At 42.5% G+C, this 19,884-nt stretch overlaps 1 protein-coding gene across 1 annotated transcript in view; it reads left to right on the top strand.

The window, feature by feature from the left end:
• Nucleotides 1–17,154, top strand: part of tab1 (TGF-beta activated kinase 1/MAP3K7 binding protein 1) — a 37,040-nt gene extending 19,886 nt beyond the window's left edge. Inside the window, exons 10-11 of the mRNA XM_069907908.1 lie at nt 14,046–14,208; nt 16,377–17,154. Coding sequence (XP_069764009.1) covers nt 14,046–14,208; nt 16,377–16,596 — 383 coding nt within the window. The 3' untranslated portion in view covers nt 16,597–17,154. The remainder of the gene's footprint in view (nt 1–14,045; nt 14,209–16,376) is intronic.
• The last annotated feature ends 2,730 nt before the right edge of the window (nt 17,155–19,884 follow it).

The raw sequence follows: 19,884 nt of genomic DNA, 5'->3' as shown, positions 1-19,884 counted from the left end.
AGAAGCATCGAATACACAGGCAGAAATGCGTGAAGAGGAGCGGCCGATCTCCGGTGTTGGTGAGTCCCCAGAGGACCGGTCTCCTCCCGACCGCAGACTTCAAAAATGGCTCTCAGGGCCAAGCAGAGGTGCGCAACTGCGCAGGCGCGAAGAGGTGCGCCTGTGCAGTGCGCACGTAAAAGAAAAGGTCAATGCCGACGGGAGGGGGGCTCAGCTGAGAGACGCCCAGTATCGGGGTGTTCGGCTGGGGGAAGTAAAGAAGAATAGTGAGGAGGAGAACGAAGGATGGGAAGAGGATGAGTGGCAACGGGGCGACCGTCAGGGGGACGACCTGCGGTAGGAGACCCAGCAGCGGGTCGGCCTGCGGCAGCTGGGGGCCCAGCAGCGGGTCGGCCTGCGGCAACTGGGGGCCCAGCAGTGGGTCGGCCTGCGGCAGCTGGGGGCCCAGCAAGGATACAGAAACAGCTCACCAGAGAAGGATGAAGATACACAGATACAGAGAAGAGAATAAGATGACACAGACATAGATACAGACACAGAAGGAGGAAGAAGACCAAGAATTTCAAAGGAAACAAGGTGGTAAAATAGGAGGAGAAAGTTTAGATGAAGCCTTTTTCGAAGAACAAATGAGGCCATTAAAAGAATGGCCATCATTAGAATTTAGTTCAATCAAAAGAAAAATGAAAAGAGCTGAAGACAAAATGCAAAGCTTAGAGTTGGTCATGACTGAAATAGGGAAAAGAGGAGAAAATGTGGAGGAACGAGAAGCTGCTGCAGAATGGAGATAAATGATTTAAGAGGGAAGTTGGAAGAGAGCAAAAAAAAAATTAGAGACACAAGATTTATTGTCACAAAAAATTGACGTATTGGAAAACTACAGTCGACGAAACAACATAGTGGGCCTGAAAGAAGGCAAAGAAGGGTCAGATATGAAGGAATTTATAAGAGGATGGATCCCAAAGGTGCTGGGAATAACAGACTCACATGAAGAAATAGAAATCGAAAGGGCGCATAGAGCGCTAGTACCGAAACCGCCAGCACATCAAAAACCGAGATCCATAGAGGTAAAATTTCTAAGATATACGATAAGAGAAAACATACTGGAGCAGGCAAGAAAGAAGGTTAGAGAAGACAATAAGCCATTGGAATATAAGGGACAAAAAATATTTTTTTACCCGGACATAAGCTTCAAACTTTTAAAGAAGAGGAAGGAATTCATCACAGTGAAAACAATCTTATGGAAGAAAGGGTATAACTTTATATTAAGACATCCAGCAGTACTCAAAGTATTCAGTCTCGGACCCAAAGAAAGCCCAAGAATTTGCTGAACATTTGCAAGACAAGTAAAGAGAGGAGGAGGAGTGACAAGAAAATATACAAAAATATGTAATAAATACAAAGTAAAGACAATGTATTTATAAAGATTTAAAGATGGATAAAAGAAGGAAAAAAGAGAGCTTTGTTATAAGTATAGGAAAATAGTATTCTCTGGGGTGGGGGGCTGGGGTTGGGAGAATAAGGGTCACTGTGAAATCGGTTGACGCTTGCAAGTATGTTCACAAACTGAATCGAAAGGGGAGTTATGGTTGCTGTCAAGGGACAGGAGGCAATCCAAGGAGGGGAGGTTCATTTGGGGTTAAAGGGTTATTGCTTGTGGGGATTGTTGGGGTATTTCGTCTTAAATGCGTTGTCATATATTGAGATTAAAAAGGAAAACTTAAAAAACAGTAATGGAAAAAAGGGATGGAGATGGTGAAGAGATGGAAAAGAAGTGAAAATAAAGATACAAGATGGCCACGTTGGACTAAATAACTATAAACATTAATGGAATATATAACCAAGTTTAAGTGTATCCCATTGGGGAAAAAAAATCACATATAATTTAAAAGACAAAGTTATAATGATTGGGGAAACCTGGGAACTATATATGGAACATGGCAGAAAGAGCAGGCGTAGGACCTCCACCACCTAAAATGATAAAAAGATAAACACGATCAGATTTAATTTGATAAGTAGATGATGCGTCTTTTTGTTTGTCCTTTTGTATAAAGATATTGTTTTATTGTATTTTATATGTCCAATGTTTACTGTTTTTGGAGGGAAGGGAGAAGGGAGGGATGGGGGGGAAAAAAGAAAATGTCACTGTGAATATTTAAAGAGATGCATTGTAAATATATTGGTTGATATGGTTCATAGTGCAATAAATAAAGAATTACAAAAAAAAATGATTCAACCACTGACTCACCATGTGGTATGTGTCAAGGTGCCTTTTGTATTTGCTCGCTCCCTCTAACTTTAGAACCTGTCTACACCCCTCACCAACCACAAAAATCCCATCTTTTGAAAAGTGATTTAGGAATGATGAAGTCTCAACACCTGGACATTTGGTGTACATTCCATACGTATTACCTCTTCCACTGAATAATTGTTGCTAAAGTATATCTAAAATTAAGGCTGGGCATGTGCAGAGACTGTTCAGCTGTGGAAGGCATTAGAGCTGATCTATCTTTGCCAGAAGGTCCCACGAGTATATTTGTGCCTGAGTCACACAAAAGTCTGCTGCCTCACAGAGGTTTTCCTCCATAACTCCTTATCTTCCTGCTGCAGTGAAGATTCATCCTCTGTGCTGTTGGGGAGGGTAAGACGAGGATCAAAAGTACATGACCTGGCACATTACACGGCCTGTATTTCTGTCCCCAATGTAGGAGGAATCCACAGTGACTGCCAAATAAAATTCAAGATTCCATTTTTTTGTCAAGACAGTGCAATAGTACATGGAATTTGTTTGCGTCAGCCATAAGGCAGATTGACTCTCCATGGGCAGAAATAGACTGAAGCGCCTCTTGCTGTTAGAGAAAGTGTCCATGGATTCACCTCTAGTGCTCCTGCATTCCCCACAGCCACACAGAGTCCAGGCTGAGCTCCAGATCCGAACCTCCGACACGATCAGTGCCCACTCTCGTCCCGGTTCCCATATTCCTTCAGCCAGTCTCCAGCACCCCACTGTCTGGTGAGTTCCTTGCCACGAGTCACCAACGGCCTTGCCACCTGAGTGTTTCTTCAATTGCTGAACTCCTCACTGGTCCATCATCATGGTCACCATCCCACGGATCGTCTCCTCTGCCCCTCCTCAAAATGCGGGTTGTTATTCTTCATTTTCTGGTGCACTGCACCGGTCTTCTGCTTCCCCACAGTCTGTAACCTCTCGCGTCTGGTGCCAATCATAAATGCCACCATCTTGGGTGTAGCTCCCATGGTCACTGTATTTTTAAATAAAACCACCATCGGCTACATTTACAGGCCATTTAAAGCCTGTGCTGAGCTGCCAGCAGTCAGACTGAGCAGGTGGACCCCACGGGAGCACGGTGTCTCTGACAGTACGCCAGCACCGCCATCTTGATGAAATGTAAACTGTCCTACTAGAGACCTAAGGCATCGCATTACCAAACAACACGAATGAGCAGCAGTAAAGAAGATTGTGACAATTGTGGAAGAATTAGAAAAAGCTTTGTCAAACCTCTAAAAGAGCAGGTTTTAATGGCTGTTTGGGAACAATTGACTGAGAACTCTTTGAATCCTTGGATATGTTCAAAGCTTGATAAAGAGGCCTTGGTTAAGGGTCCACGGGAGCTGCAGCCAAGACCAGATTAACCAGGATCAAAGTTTATTGTCATCTCACTACATTTACAGCCAGACAAAACATCATTTCTCTGGACCACGATACATAGCACATAATGATCACATGTATACATAAAGATACAATAAATATTTTGGAGAAATTTACTCAGTTATATGATATAGTTCATCAATCTTGCGGCCTGCGGGAAGAAGCTATGTCCCAGCTGAGCAGTGCTGATTTTGATTGACATAAACTGGTCGGGATATTTGCTTACCACTGCTTTTCCTTGCATTTGGATGTGACTGAACACTTTGCTTGGATTTAATTGTTGGAAATCAATGATAAAACTCATAATATTAGCGTAAATGTTGATTGTTTCATTATTTAAAGATGAAATAAAAATAGATCAGGGTGATACATCCGAGGCAAGATAAGAAAGAGGTTGTGCAAACTTCCTATCTTGCTGCACTTTGGAATGGTTCCAGTACATTAGAGTCCTTTAAAGTGGGAGGTGGCATGGAGGATCATCCCATTAAGGGATGATGATTGAGGTGAGCCATGCAGTATGTGGTGCCCTTTTATAATTTATCTCTGAAAAGGATTTTGGCAAGATGCTATACAAATTATGATTTGTTGGATTGAGAAATAGCTGAACAGGCCCTATAATGGACTGGAATCTGCTTGGAGGCTGGTCACCAAAGATGTGCTGCACAAATTGGTGCTGAAAATGTTGCTTTACACTGTTTAAATAACTTGGTTTCCAGATATCGAGGAAGCCTGCGGGTTAGTGAGATTTAGGTCTGCAGGCTTCAGGCCAGTGGCAAACTTGTAAACTTGCATCACAGTGACATACAATGTTCACCCTCCATTTGCCCTTCCGGGGAAGTAGGTAGTCATTTACATCAATGCTCTCACAGGCCGAAGCACCAAGCACAGGTACATTGTCAAGGATAAGGTCCAATTGAGGAAGGCATCTGGTCACAGAGGACAAAATTAGAGTTCCTTCATGTTGGTTTGCTCACAGCCTGTCACAGTCTCAATGGCCTTCGGTATTTGACCAACAGTCGGTTGTAAAGATGAACATCCTATGCCCTTTGCTACTGTTAGTGTTTTTTTTCAAGTGTTCACCTACGGCTCCTAGAACGCTTCCACCAGCGTTGTCTCCGCTCCATCCTCAACATCCATTGGAGCGCTTTCATCCCTAACGTCGAAGTACTCGAGATGGCAGAGGTCGACAGCATCGAGTCCATGCTGCTGAAGATCCAGCTGCGCTGGGTGGGTCACGTCTCCAGAATGGAGGACCATCGCCTTCCCAAGATCGTGTTATATGGCGAGCTCTCCACTGGCCACCGTGACAGAGGTGCACCAAAGAAAAGGTACAAGGACTGCCTAAAGAAATCTCGTGGTGCCTGCCACATTGGCCACCGCCAGTGGGCTGATAACGCCTCAAACCGTGCATCTTGGCGCCTCACAGTTTGGCGGGCAGCAACCTCCTTTGAAGAAGAGCGCAGAGCCCACCTCACTGACAAAAGGCAAAGGAAGAAAAACCCAACACCCAACCCCAACCAACCAATTTTCCCCTGCAACCGTGTCTGCCTGTCCCGCATCGGACTTGTCAGCCACAAACGAGCCTGCAGCTGACATGGACATATACCCCCTCCATAAATCTTCGCCCGCGAAGCCAAGCCAAAGAGAGATGTTCAACAAGAAGTACTGGTTCTTCAGCTGATCAGGTGGGTGGCAGGAACAAAAGGTTTCCTCTATCTTGGAACTGGTGACAAGGCAACTGGAGTCATTGTGGCTCTCTCCCATATGTATGCTGCAGTCATGACCTCAGAACAAGGTGTGAACTGCCTCAGGGAGGTTTCCAAGTTTGTACCTGGTGAATGTCCACAGAGGAAAGGGATACCCCAGTGATCTTTTCGCCTGTTCTGATATCAGTATTGACTTCTGGTCCGAAGCTTTGCAGCGATGCAGACAGACAGGACACTCTTTTTTTAAATTTTTTTTATTTTTCACACCATAAACCACATTGACCAAGATACATACATTTTCCTTTTCATATATATATATACAGTGTCATTTTCTCCACCCCCTCCCTCCTCCCATCCCACCCTCCCTACCTCCCCCCCCCCATTCATTTAAAGTACAGAATCTAAGATACATTAAACCAGTCAAACAATGTTGTCATTCAATAAAAATAAACAAGAAATTCCACTGAGTCTATTCTTTTCGTTTCCTTCTCCTTTCGTTATTTTAGGTGGTAGATGTCCCCGGTAGGTTTTCTCTATTGTGTTTCATGTATGGCTCCCATATTTGTTCAAATATTGTAATATTATTTCTTAAATTATATGTTATTTTTTCTAATGGAATACATTTATTCATTTCTATATACCATTGTTGTATTCTCAAGTTATCTTCTAATTTCCAAGTTGACATAATACATTTTTTTGCTACGGCTAGAGCTATCATAACAAATCTTTTTTGTGCACCATCCAAATCAAGTCCAAATTCTTTGTTTTTTATGTTACTTAGAAGGAAGATCTTTGGGTTTTTTCGTATATTGTTTTCTGTAATTTTATTTAATATCTGTTTTAGATCTTCCCAAAATTTTTCCACTTTCTCACATGTCCAGATTCCATGAATTGTTGTTCCCACTTTTTTACAACGAAAACATCTGTCAGATACTGTTGGGTCCCATTTATTTAACTTTTGAGGTGTGATGTATAGCCTGTGTATCCAGTTATATTTTATCATGCGTAACCTCGTGTTTATTGTATTTCTCTTAGTTCCAGAGCATAACTTCTCCCATGTTTCCTTCTTTATCTTTATGTTTAAATCTTTTTCCCATTTTTGTTTAGTTTTACCATTTGTTTCCTCATTCTCCTTTCCTTGCAGTTTAATATACATATTTGTTATAAATTTTTTGAATTCCTACGTTGTACCAATTTTTCATCCCATTTATATAATATATGTTCAGGTATCTTCTCCCCTATTTTATCTAGTTCTAATCTAGTCCAATCTGGCTTTTCCCTTGTTTGATAAAAATCTGATAGGTATCTTAATTGTGCGGCTCTATAATAATTTTTAAAGTTTGGCAGTTGTAAGCCTCCTTGTTTATACCATTCTGTTAATTTATCTAGTGCTATCCTCGGTTTCCCCCCTTTCCATAAAAATTTCCTTATTATTTTCTTTAACTCCTTGAAGAATTTCTCTGTCAAGTGTATTGGCAATGCCTGAAATAGGTATTGTATTCTTGGGAAAATGTTTATTTTAATACATTTTATCCTTCCTATTAGTGTTAGTGGTAAATCTTTCCAATGCTCTAAATCGTCCTATAATTTTTTCATTAGTGGATAATAATTGAGTTTATATAGATGGCCGAGGTTTTTACGCCAATGGCCCCTTATATTATGCTTTAATCCAATTAATATACTTCTCCGGTAAACTGAATTTTTGCAATACTTTGAATAAATAATTCCATTCTACTCTGTCAAAGTCCTTCTCTGCGTCTAAAGCAACTGCTACTGTTTGTGCTTTACTCCCTTCTACTGCATGAATTAAGTTAATAAATTTACAAATATTGTCTGTTGTCCGTCTTTTTTTAATAAATCCAGTTTGGTCTAGATTTACCATTTTAGCTACATAGTCTGCTAATCTGTTTGCTATTATCTTATAATCTGTGTTAAGTAATGATATTGGTCGATATGACGCTGGTGCGAGTGGATCTTTCCCTGTCTTTGGTATTACTGTAATTATTGCTGTTTTGCATGAATCTGGTAAGCTTTTTGTTTTATCAATCTGGTTGATTACTTCCAGGAGGGGAGGAATTAATAAATCTTTAAATGTTTTATAGAATTCTATTGGGAATCCATCCTCTCCTGGTGTTTTATTATTTGGTAGTTTTTTTTATTATCTCTTGTATTTCTACTATTTCAAATGGTTCTGTTAATTTATTTTGTTTCTCTATTTGTAATTTTGGTAGTTCAATTTTAGTTAAAAATTCATCTATTTTGCCTTCTTTCCCTTCGTTTTCACTTTGGTATAATTGTTCATAGAATTCTCTAAAGTTTTCATTGATCTCCATTGGATTATATATGATTTGTTTGTCTTTTTTCCTTGATACCAATACCATTTTCTTAGCTTGTTCTGTCTTAAGCTGCCATGCTAGAATTTTGTGCGTTTTTTTTCCCCTAGTTCATAATATTTCTGTTTTGTCTTCATTATTTTCTTCTCCACCTTATATGTTTGTAGTGTTTCATATTTTATTTTTTTTATCTGCCAATTCTCTTCTTTTAGTTGTGTCTTCCTTCATTGCTAATTCTTTTTCTATATTTACTATTTCCCTTTCCAACTGCTCTGTTTCCTGATTATAGTCCTTCTTCATCTTGGTTACATAACTTATTACTTGCCCTCTAATGAACGCTTTCATTGCATCCCATAGTATAAACTTATCTTTAACTGATTCCGTATTTATTTCAAAGTACATTTTAATTTGTCTTTCAATGAATTCTCTAAAATCCTGCCTTTTGAGTAGCATGGAGTTTAATCTCCATCTATACATTCTTGGAGGGATGTCCTCTAACTCTATTGTCAATATCAAGGGTGAATAGTCTGATAATATTCTAGCTTTATATTCTGTTTTTCTTACTCTATCTTGCACACGAGCTGATAACATAAATAAATAATTCTTGAGTATGTTTTATGTCTACCCGAATAATATGAATATTCCTTTTCCTTTGGGTGTTGTTTCCTCCATATATCCAGAAGTTGCATTTCTTGCATTGATTTAATTATAAATTTGGTTACATTGTTCTTTCTGTTAATTTTTTTCCCAGTTTTATCCATACTTGAATCCAAATTAAGGTTGAAATCCCCTCCTATTAATATATTCCCTTGCGTATCTGCTATCTTCAAAAAAAATATCTTGCAAAAACTTTTGATCTTCTTCGTTAGGTGAATATACATTGAGTAAATTCCAAAACTGCGAATATATCTGACATTTTATCATTACATATCTCCCTGCTGGATCTATTATTTCCTCTTCTATTTTAATTGGTACATTTTTACTGATTAATATAGCTACTCCTCTTGCTTTTGAATTATACGACGCTGCTGTTATATGTCCTACGCAATCTCTTTTTAATTACTTGTGATCCTATTCAGTTAAATGTGTTTCTTGTACAAATGCTGTATCAAATTTTTCTTTTTTCAGTAAATTTAGCAGTTTCTTCCTTTTGATTTGGTTATGTATTCTGTTAATATTTAAAGTCATATAATTCAACATAGCCATTTCATACTTTGTTTATCTTCCCTTTCCGTTTCTCCATCATCACCTTTCCTTCTTATCCATTTCTGCTTTCTTGTTTTGAACACTTTATAAGACAACATTTCTAAAACATCAAACATTTTCCTTATTCTCCTATTTAAAACTTCTTTAACCTCATTCTCCCCTCCCCCTCCTGAGTTGCCCTTTATCCCTTGTCGGGCAACCACATCTACCCTCTCCATTTGTATTTGCGAATTCACTCGCAAACGTCAACTGATTTTGCAGTGACCGTAACTCCTCCCCACCCAGCCCCCCCGGAAAAGATTTCAATTTTCATATATAACAAAGGTCACTCTTTTAATTCCCTCCTTATTCTCTCTATTCCCTTTCATTCCCTTATTAATTCTTATCTATACTCTATATATTTTCCTCTAAATACGGATACATTCATGTATACACATGTATACATACACATATACACACACACACACATATAGTTCGTGGTCATTTTTACTCTCATTACATGTCTTCATCTCTCTGCTTGTTTTGTAGTTGTTCTGCAAATTTTCGTGCTTCCTCTGGATCCGAGAATAGTCTGTTTTGTTGTCCTGGAATAACTATTTTAAGTACCGCTGGGTACTTTAACATAAATTTATATCCATTTTTCCATAAGATCGTTTTTGCTGTATTGAACTCCTTCCTCTTCTTCAGGAGTTCAAAACTTATGTCTGGATAGAAAAAAAATTTTTGACCTTTGTATTCCAGTGGCTTTTTGTCTTCTCTTATTTTCTTCATTGCTTTCTCCAATATATTTTCTCTTGTTATATATCTTAAGAATTTTACTAAAATGGATCTTAGTTTTTGCTGCGGTTGTGGTTTCGGGACTAATGTTCTATGTGCCCTCTCTATTTCCATTTCTTCCTGTAATTCTGGTCTTCCTAGGACCCTGGAGATCCAATCTTTTATAAATTCTCTCATATTCTTGCCTTCTTCATTTTCCTTAAGGCCCACTATCTTTATATTATTTCTTCTATTATAGTTTTCCATTATATCTATCTTCTGAGCTAACAGCTCATGTGCCTCTTTAACTTTTTTATTAGATTCTTCTAATTTCTCTTTTAAGTCCTCTACTTCCATTTCTACGATTATTTCTCGTTCTTCCACATTATCCACTCTTTTTCCTACCTCTGATATGACCATCTCTATTTTATTCATTTTTTCTTCTGCACTCTTAATTCTTTTTATTTCATTAAATTCTTGTAATTGCCATTCTTTTACTGATTCCATATATTCTTTAAAAAATATATACCCATTGTCCTGCCTTTCCCTTCTTCTTCCATTTCTCTATGTTCTTCTTCTTCCTCTCGGTTGGCCATCTGTTGTTTCCTTGTTTTCTTTTTGCTCTCTTCTTTCTTGTTCTCGTTGTTTTCTGTGTTCTCTTCCTGTTGCTGTGTTGCAACTGTCACTCTCAGCTGTGGAGATCGACTCCTCAGCTGTTCCCCCCTCCCGTCAGTGTGTTTTTTTTCATGCGCGGTTGCGCACTTTTACTTGGCTCCGCGAGCCATTTTTGTAGTCCCGAGATCGGGACTTCCACCGACCTTAGGGAGCGGGCTTCTCTCTCCGCGGCGGGCCTCCTCAGACAGGTAAGGCCTTCACCTTCTTCCCGTTGCTTTCGACTTTTCTCTCTTCGCTGCCATTTTCTTCTCACCTTTACTTTTACTTTGTTTTAATTTTTATTCTTGTACCTTTGTGTTTTGTCTGTTTTTTTTCAACTTTTCTGGAGAGGGCTGGAATTCCCTGACCGGCCACTACTCCATCACGTGACTCCTCAGACAGGACACTCTCAATACTGCTCCTTTAAAATGTTGTGAAGGTGAGGCCAGTTCCCTTGCCCTCCTCAAAATCATTAGGAAGTGTAGGTACTGCTGTGGCTTCCTGATTAATGAGGAGGTGCTGTGGATCCAGGAGAGGTCATTCATTATAGGAACTCTCCACAATGGAGCTTTTAATGTGTAGGGGAAAATAGTTGATCTTTATAGAAACATAGAAAATAGATGTAGGAGTAGGCCATCTGGCCCTTCAAGCCTATGCCACCATTCATTTTGATCATGGCTGATCATCCACTCAATACCCTTTTCCAGCTCTCTCTCCATACCCCCGATCCCCCTAGTCACAAGTACTAAATCTAACTCTCTCTTAAATATAGCTATGGAACGGGCCTCAATCACTTTCTGTGGCAGAGAATTCCATAAATTCACCACCCTGAAAAAATTCTTCCTCATCTCAGTCCTAAAGGACTTCCCCTTTATCCTTAAACTGTGACCCCTGGTTCAAGACTTGCTCAACATTGGGAACAATCTTCCTGCATGTAGCCTGTCAAATCCCTTAAGAATTTTGAACGTTTCTATTAAATCTTCTCTTAATTGTCTAAACTCCAGCGAGTACAAGCCCAGTCGTTCTAGCCTTTCTTCATATGCAAGTCCCGCCATCCCTGGTATCAATCTGGTAAGCCTTTTCTGCACTCTCTCCATGGCAATGATGTCCTTCCTCAACTAAGGAGACCAAAACTGAACACAATACTCCAGGTGAGGTCTCACCAAGGCCCTATACAACTGCATCTATACCTCTCTGTTCCTGTACTCGAATCCTCTTGATATGAACGTCAACATACCATTCGCTTTTTTTACTGCTTGCTGCACCTACATGCCCACTTTTAATGACTGATGCACAGCGACACCCAGGTCTCTTTGCATCTCCCCTTTTCCTAATTGGATACCATTAGGATAGTACTCAGCCCTCCCATTCTTTCCTCCAAAGTGGATAACCACACACTTATCCACATTATATCGCATCTGCCATGCATTTGCCCACTCACTCAACCTGAGCACAAAGATAGTTTCAGATTTGCAGTGTCACTTAGGAAGTTGGAGAAACATTAAATTAGCTTTTATTAAATTTTTAGCACATTTAATCAGATAAAGATTCTGACACATTGCATTAGTTCAACTGACCTAAAAATGTTTTGTAGCTGATTTTCGTTTGTACTCAGCATCTGATGCCTCTCGTGTCAGTGTCCAACATTAGGTTGGCCAGCATTGATGGATTCCTGATATCTCTTTTCAATGGCCGCAATGTTCTGAACCTTTCACCACGTTTGTCACTAACGGCACAGAGATCAGCAGGGGAAGACATCCAAGTGGGAACGTAGAAAAATGAACTTTCAATGACGTGGCACTTCATGGTTTTGTATGCTTGAAGCATGTTGTCAATCAGTTGGATGTAGTTTGGTGCTCTGTAGTTGCCAGGTAGGTTATATCTAAAAAGCAGTATGTGATAGGAAAGTTTTAGGGTGAATTTTTTTTAATAAGCAGCCCAAAATCCATAAAATACACACACAAGTGTACAGGAAGCAAAATCTTCATTGTCCAGTTTTGCATAAATTAAACAGTTGTATGATTGAAACAGCTGCGTTGGGATGTGAACTGGTTTAGGAACTGGATCCCTACACCAGCAGCATTCTCTGCTGTCCCTCCTACCTCGTACCATCAGTTCCTCTCAGCCCTACCTTCAGAGATGATTCACGCCACTGCATGTGCGGCTGGCAAAGGGAAACGAGGCTATTTCCATCTTCAAAGCAACCGGGCTATCGAGTAGCTGGAAGAAATTGACATTGCGCCCTCTGACATAGGTTTAGGGATCTGAGTAGAGATCGACGGCTGGTGAAGAGAGTCGATCACTATTGGCGACATTTGCCAGGACTGTTGCTTAAATAGGGCTAAAAGAATTATTGAGCACTCATTCCATCCAGTACACAGGATCTTGGACCCACTACCATCAGAAAGGAGGTACTGGAGCATCAAAATCAGAATGGCCAGGCTAGGGAACAGCTTCTTCCCACATACTGTGAGATTGATGAACTATATCCTGGAATCAAATAAATTATCTCCAAGTATTTTTGTATTTATTTTAAATTGTATCTTCATGTATATGTGATTATTATGTGCTGTGTGTGTGTGTTTGTGCACCATGGTCCAGAGACACACTGTCCCATCCGGTTGGTTGTGTACAGTCAGTTGATAATAAATTTAATTAGTTTTCCTGTGTCAGTTGGAAGCAGAAAAATTCTTGCACAGTTGAATTCAGGGATGGTCCTTATGCGGGAGATGCCTCAGGAACACATGGGCACTTGGGGATTGAGAGCCAGGCAAAGATAGAAGGGAACTCCACAAGCTTTCCTTGGCCATTTCCTTGACGGTGCCAATTTCTAGATTTATTTTGCTAAGTTTGGTTGGACGTGTCTGCAAGAGATGATGCGCACTTGGATGGGGGCAATTGTATACAGCAGTGCACAGATTTGTACGGGAGACACAAATCCCCGTTATTCAGAATTCAAGCAACCAGCAAAAAAAATCATGGAAAATAAATACTCCATATGCCACCATACAAAACGACCCCCTGAATTTCCACCTCTAATGAAGGTTTTGAGCTATACTCCGTGTATAATACTTACTGCTGACCAGTGAAGTGATGCAGATAGGCACGTTTAATACATTAACTCAATATTTTTAAACCACATTACCCAGTAAAGGTTTAAATTTTATTAGCAAATTTTAAAATAAACAGCCATCGACTCCTTTAACAGGCCGTAAAGCCTGTACGGAGCCGAAGGCAGTTGGACTGGGAGAATGGCCCCTGTGGGGGAGTGCAGGGACTTCTCTGTTAAGGTTCGGATTTTATACTTGCTGTAAAAGACGAGCCCTGGCGTTGGGGTGACATTTTAAATGTTCGCGGGCTGTCTTATACGCCAGCGTATACGGAGGGTAGTGGTTTGTTCGCCAATCACACAACACTCAAGCAACCGGCAAATTCATTTATCTGGCATCTACCAGGGCTTTTACTGTCCAAGAAATCTTGGTATGTATGTGTTAAGGTCTTCCCACAGGCAGACTGCTGAATGACTAACCCTTCGTGACGACTATTCATTAAACAAAATTTAATTATTTATATATATGTAAATTTTCCTGTATATGTATCACGTGTGTGTGTGTGTGTGCGTGTGTGCGTGCGTGCTTTGTGAGAACCGGAAAACGCTGTTTCATTGGGTTGTACTTGTTCAATCGGATGTAATTATTGATCTGTCCTTACTCCACTTTCCAGGGGGACGGATCTACCCCGTCTCTGTCCCTTACACCAGCACGCAAGGAACTTTGGGGAAAACGAGTGTCACTCTCTCCCTGGTGATGCCATCCCAGAATCAGATGATGAATGGTAACCACAGCAACTCAACGGGGGATGAGACCACTCCCACGCTTACCAACAGGTATGTGAAGGCAGGCTGTGGAGTTGGCTGGTTTTAGGTGTTTGTGGTTCCAACAACACTGCTTCTCCAAGCCCTTCTAGAATGCCGATAGTGGACCTCAGGGTGCCTGTGTTTTATAGCAGAAGATACATTTGGAGCAGGGGAGGATAGAATAATGTTTGGTGTCCAGACACTGCAGCCACACTTGTAGGGTAGCTCAGTGCTGTTGGATGTCTGGGTCGTATGTTGCACTGGGTGGCTGAGGGATCTGGTGTGCCAGGCAGAGGATCCGATGCAGGAACCGCTGGTGGCAGGAAGGGCAGGCACGTGTAAGAGAGCATGTGGTGAGCGGTCTGGGGCTTTGAGGAGCAGGGCCAGGACAATGCTGTGGGCAGGAAGAGCAGGGTGTTGCTTATAGGGAGGGGGTTGGGCTTGGTATCCCTCAGGGAGGTGGAGGCCTGGTGTACCTTGAGGAGGGAGGTGGGATCTTAGGGTCCCTCGGGCAAGGAGGGGGGATGATGGATGTCACTCAGAGAGGGTGTAGGAAAAGGGGCTTGGTGTCACTCAGGGAAGGTCCTGGAGTCCCTCGCTGGGCAAGTTATAACATTTCAGTGCCAAGTCGATGTGCCAGGATTCAGCAACTCTTTTACTGGTTGAATTGATGCTGTTTCTTTGCAGCACTTTTCCTGGGGTTGGACATGGATACCCGCGGAGCAGTGAGCGGGGTTGCACTCCATGTTTCCAGCTCTGTTGGGGAGCAGTCTGTACTAAGGGATCGATGGGGGAACATCAGAGCTTCCCGATTCACCACCTCTTGCCAGCCACAGCCTTTGGCTGCCGACGGCACACCCCATCGCCACTGCCCGCTCATTCTGATCTCCATCATGTCTCACCTCTGTAGCCAACTTCTCCTCACCTATCCTGCCAGCCTTTTGATTGCCTCTACCTCCCTCACTGGCTTGAGAGATTGGACAGACTGCATGTCCCTCGGGGAGGGAGGGTAAGCTGTTTGGCCTCATGTTTGGTGACCATGGAGGTTTATGAAATCATGAGGTTGATGATCGGTGGGGGAGTGGAATCTAAAACTGGGGAGCATAGGTGAGAAGGGAAAGCTTTAAAAGGTATCGGAGGGTCATCACACAGAATAGGCGGTGGGGAAAAGGGGGTACGGGGTGCGGGGATGGTTCATATGGGATGAGCCAGCAGAACAAGTGTAGATATGGGGATCATTGCGAGACATTTGGTCAGGTGCATGGATAAGAATCAAACACAATTTAAAGGGACCAGCTTAGGCTAGAAATTTGGTAGCTTTAACTTAAACATACAGTACAGTAACAGGCCCTTCTGGCCCATGAGCCCATGCTGTCCAATAACACCCTAGTTTACCTACAACCCCCGTACATTTTGGAGGGTGGGAGGAAACCGGAGCACCTGGAAGAAACCCATGCAGACACAGGGAGAACGTCCAAACTCCTTACAGACAGCACTGGATTCGAACCCAGGGTGCTGTAATAGCGTTGCGCTAACCGCACCACCTTTGTGTGCCTGATTGCAATGTGTGATTCCCATCATCACAATCTGCTTGAGTGTTTGGCAGGAAACTTGAAGCAAGTTTCCCAGAATAGCTCTGGGAATGGAAGTGGCATGGATAAAATGTTGGTAAAAACGCAGAAACTCAGCTGGTCAAACAGTGTCCTTTATGTAGCAAAGATAAAGATACAGAACCAACGTTTCAGGCTTGAGCCCTTCACCAATAAAATGTTCCTCTGTTCCTCACAGAACCGAGGAGGTGGGGATTTAATTCCAATGTTCCAAGTCATCTTGAACGGCACATTTAGCGTAGTGGTTAGCACAACACTGTTACAGCGCCAACGATCAGGACAAGGGTTCAAATCCTGCACTGTCGGTAACGAGTTTGCACGTTCTCCCTGTGTTTGTGTGGGTTTTCTCCCGGGGGCTCCAGTTTCCTCCCACCCTTCAAAACATATAGGGTTGTAGGGTTATTGGTGGCATGATCGGGCCTGTTACTGTACTGCATGTCTAAATTTTAAATTTTAATTTTAAAATTCATGAGGAGTTACAGAAAATAATGGGAATTTCTCTGTTGACTGCTGGTTTTGGTTGTACGCTTGTACCCTGTGGTGCCCTCCAGCATGGGGCTGTGACCAACTCTTCTGGTTTCTTCACAGTCAAAGTCCAACGGCCACGCTGCAGTCGACCAACACGCAGACCCACAGCAGCAGCTCCAGCTCGGGTGATGGGCAGGGTCATCTGTTCCACCGGCACCGGCTCCCGCACACCCTTCAGCCTGACCAGGACGGCCGTGTTGAGCCCTATGTCGACTTCTTGGAGTTCTACCGGCTCTGGACAGTGGACCACAGTGAGCAGACCCTAGCTGGGGTCCAATAGATGGGCGGTCCATGCTGCCTCCAACCACAGCTGAGCTGCTGGGAGGCTCTGAGTTGAGGCGTAAAGTGGCACCCTTCCTGGGCCATTGATCCTTCAGCTGTCCATGAGAGACAGGAGCTGAATGTCGTACAGGCCTTCCAGACTGCTCATTCCCTCTTGGATTTTGCCTGTGAACAACAAGATTTAACCAGGACATTGGTCAGGGCACCAGAGCCCTGGAGAGGAAGAGGAATATTTGAAAGTCCGGCTGCATGTTAAAATTGGCCCGTTCATCTGGGATGACTTCCACAACTAAATGGTCTTCCTACTGCTTAAACTGTGACACAATGATGAGCAGGAAGGACCAGGAGCTTTTGGTGGGGGTGGGGGGGTGTGGGGATGGGAAATGGGGACGATGGTAAACTGATGTTTATTGACTTCTTGAGCCTTCCATTTGTTTGTGTTGAGGAACTAATGGAGTTCCTGTTGTTTGATGCAGCATCCCAGAAGAGTAGCTGTTAGTGGCTGCTGTCTACATCCCAGGCGATGGAGCTACAAATAAAAGACGTTACCCTGCCACTCAGCCAGCCTTGTGATCCTTCCCTGAATAAGGCATGTGGCGTGTGCCCAACAGCATGTGAATGTTTGGAAGGTGGAGTCCATCGGGATGTTATAACACATGAAAATTCTAAATAAAGCAGAGCCAGAAATCTACAATAAAAAATAGAACACATTAAAGACACATAGCAGGTCAAGATAGCATCCGTTGGAAGAGAACGTTTCGGACTCAAGGTACTCTCACTTGACCAGAGGAATGTCAGCTTATCCCCACTGCAACCCTGGCCTCACCCCATCATGGCTATCCATCCCTCCCTGTCTTTTCTGCAGTGTAAAACTCGGTTTTACTCAGGTCTGGCAAGAGTCTTTGAACTGAAACATTTCCCTCTCCTTAGATGCTCTCTGACAAGATTTTCATTTAGAATATCTTACAGTAGAAGTCCGGAAATCCAGTCCATCCGAGACTCTGAACTTTTTGAAAACTCTCACACTTCTTAAATTTGACAGGTTTTTGTGCGCGAGTGCCACAGATGCACGGCGGCTGTTTTATTTAAAACTGCTTGTTTTGATAAATGGAGCAAACTGTAACCTGCTATCTATCAAAATATACTTGTTCCTCTCTTTATTTCTCCTTAAATTTGAGTTTTAAAAGTACTGCCTGAGAATCCGTAAATCCGGACCGACCCAATCCACGAGCAGTCAGGATTTTTGGACTTCTACTGTAGTGTTTGTCTTCGGTTTCAAGGCTCTGTGCTTATCATGTTATGATAACAAATATTTTTTGACTGCTGTACTCAGCTATGTGCCTTTTGCTGTGCAGTGCCTTGTTAATTGTTTTGGAAACTTTCTACAGGATAACTATAGGGTGTAGGGTACAAGGGTGAGTGTGATTGGAAGTGGTTGATGTCTACCAGGGTCAGAGCAGTGAGATTTTCAATGCGAGTTTTTTTAATACCCGCGGAATGTTTACATTTTAAATTTGGACATAGTGTACGGTAACAGGCCCTTCTGGCTCATGAGCCCGTGCTGTCCAATTACACCCAATTGATCTACAGCCCCCGGTACATTTTGAAAGGTAGGAGGAAACCGGAGCACCTGGAGGAAAACCACACAGGCACGGGAAGAACGTACAAATTCCTTACAGTTGGCACCTGATTCAAAGCTCAGTTGCTGGGCCCGTGACAGCGTTGCACTAACTGCCTTGCTAACCTCTCCACTTTGGGCGTGTAGTTGCCGTCTCTGAGACATCGACACAGGCTGCTGGATAGTTCCATGGTTGTTACTGATAGTTTGTGAATACGCCTGCTCTCTGCAGCTGCATCCTTTCTAAATACAGGTGAAACCTCGCTGTTCTGCTCAGCTGAGAACAGGTCTAAGAATGGGGACCTTATCTCATTACTGGGCCTGTGTGGATCTCTGCGGGTTGGACTGGAGTAGGCCTGTGCCACATCAGAAACAATTCTAGTGAGCATCCTGGACAGAGATTTAGTCCAGGAACAAAGTGTGTCCATTCAAATGGTTGCTGCTTCTGATAGACTAGTGTGAACATAGAACAGTTTAGGCTCTTTGATCCACAATGTGGTGCTGACCCATACAAATCTAGTCCACAACAATCTAACCCTTCACTCTCTCAGAACCTATACCACCCCACCCCATTTTTCCTACATTCATGTACCTATCTAGAAATCTTTTAAATATTCTACCAGCCTCCACAACCCCAGCAATTCATTCTAGTCACCCACCACTCCCTGTGGGGGAAGAAAAATACTACCTCTGTCTCCCCTAAATTTTCCTCCTCTTAACTTATTGGTCTTTGGTACACTGGCCATCCACTATCTGTCCCTGTCACAATCCTATACTGTACACTTCAATTAAGTCCCCTCCTCCTTTGTCACTCCAAAGAGAAAAGTCCTAGCTCTCTCCTCCAATCCAGACAACATCCTGGTAAATCATCTCTGTCCAAACAAACCATCTACTGAACATCCTTCCTCTAATGAGGCAACCAGAACTGAACTCAATATTCCATAGGATGCTGTCATTGCTCTGTGGTTAGTAAAGGATTACTTAATGTGGTACGTGAGTTGGTGGGGGAAATGGTTGAGAATTACTGGTTTAAATATGCCCTTCGCCCTTCTTGCACTGTCCTTTAAGGCCTATGTCTAACTGGCTGGGCCCAACATTGAGCAGTCAGGCAGTGTGTTGGCATCGCTAAGTCTGCAGAAAAGTGCGCAAAGGTCTTAAATAAGTTGGAAGAGGAGCTTCAACGTGGGTGTGTTTGAGGTTGCCCATTTGGTAGAGAGCCAGGTAAAAGAGGACGGTGAGTGGGGGGGGGGGCGATAGTCAATAGCACTAACTACACAAGATCCATTAGAGAAGTAAAACAAGGCATCTCAACCCAGAATACGTAGATTTTTCATGCACTGATGAATAAAGAACAAAATTAACATGGATTTATTTCCAAATGTGCAGCATTGCAGAACAGGAAGGGGACAGATTCTGCGTAAAACAAGAAAGTCTGCAGATGTAGGGGTGGAATGAAATGCTCGAACGTGCTGGAGAAACTTAGCAGGTCACGCAGCATCCACAGGAAGTGAAGGGTAACCAGCGTTTCGGGCCTCGGCCCTCTCCGCATATCACTTCTCAGCTTTGTTCTCTTCCATCCTCCCGCCTGTATCCGCCTGCTACAGGGGTGGCCAAACTTGCTTAACGTAAGAGCCACATACGATAAACTGCAGGTGTTTGAGAGCCATA

This window comes from Narcine bancroftii, chromosome 13 (genome assembly GCF_036971445.1).
Source record: "Narcine bancroftii isolate sNarBan1 chromosome 13, sNarBan1.hap1, whole genome shotgun sequence".
NCBI lineage: Eukaryota > Metazoa > Chordata > Chondrichthyes > Torpediniformes > Narcinidae > Narcine > Narcine bancroftii.
The sequence above is the reverse complement of the archived record's forward strand: the minus strand, read 5'-3'. Positions and strand labels throughout refer to the sequence as shown.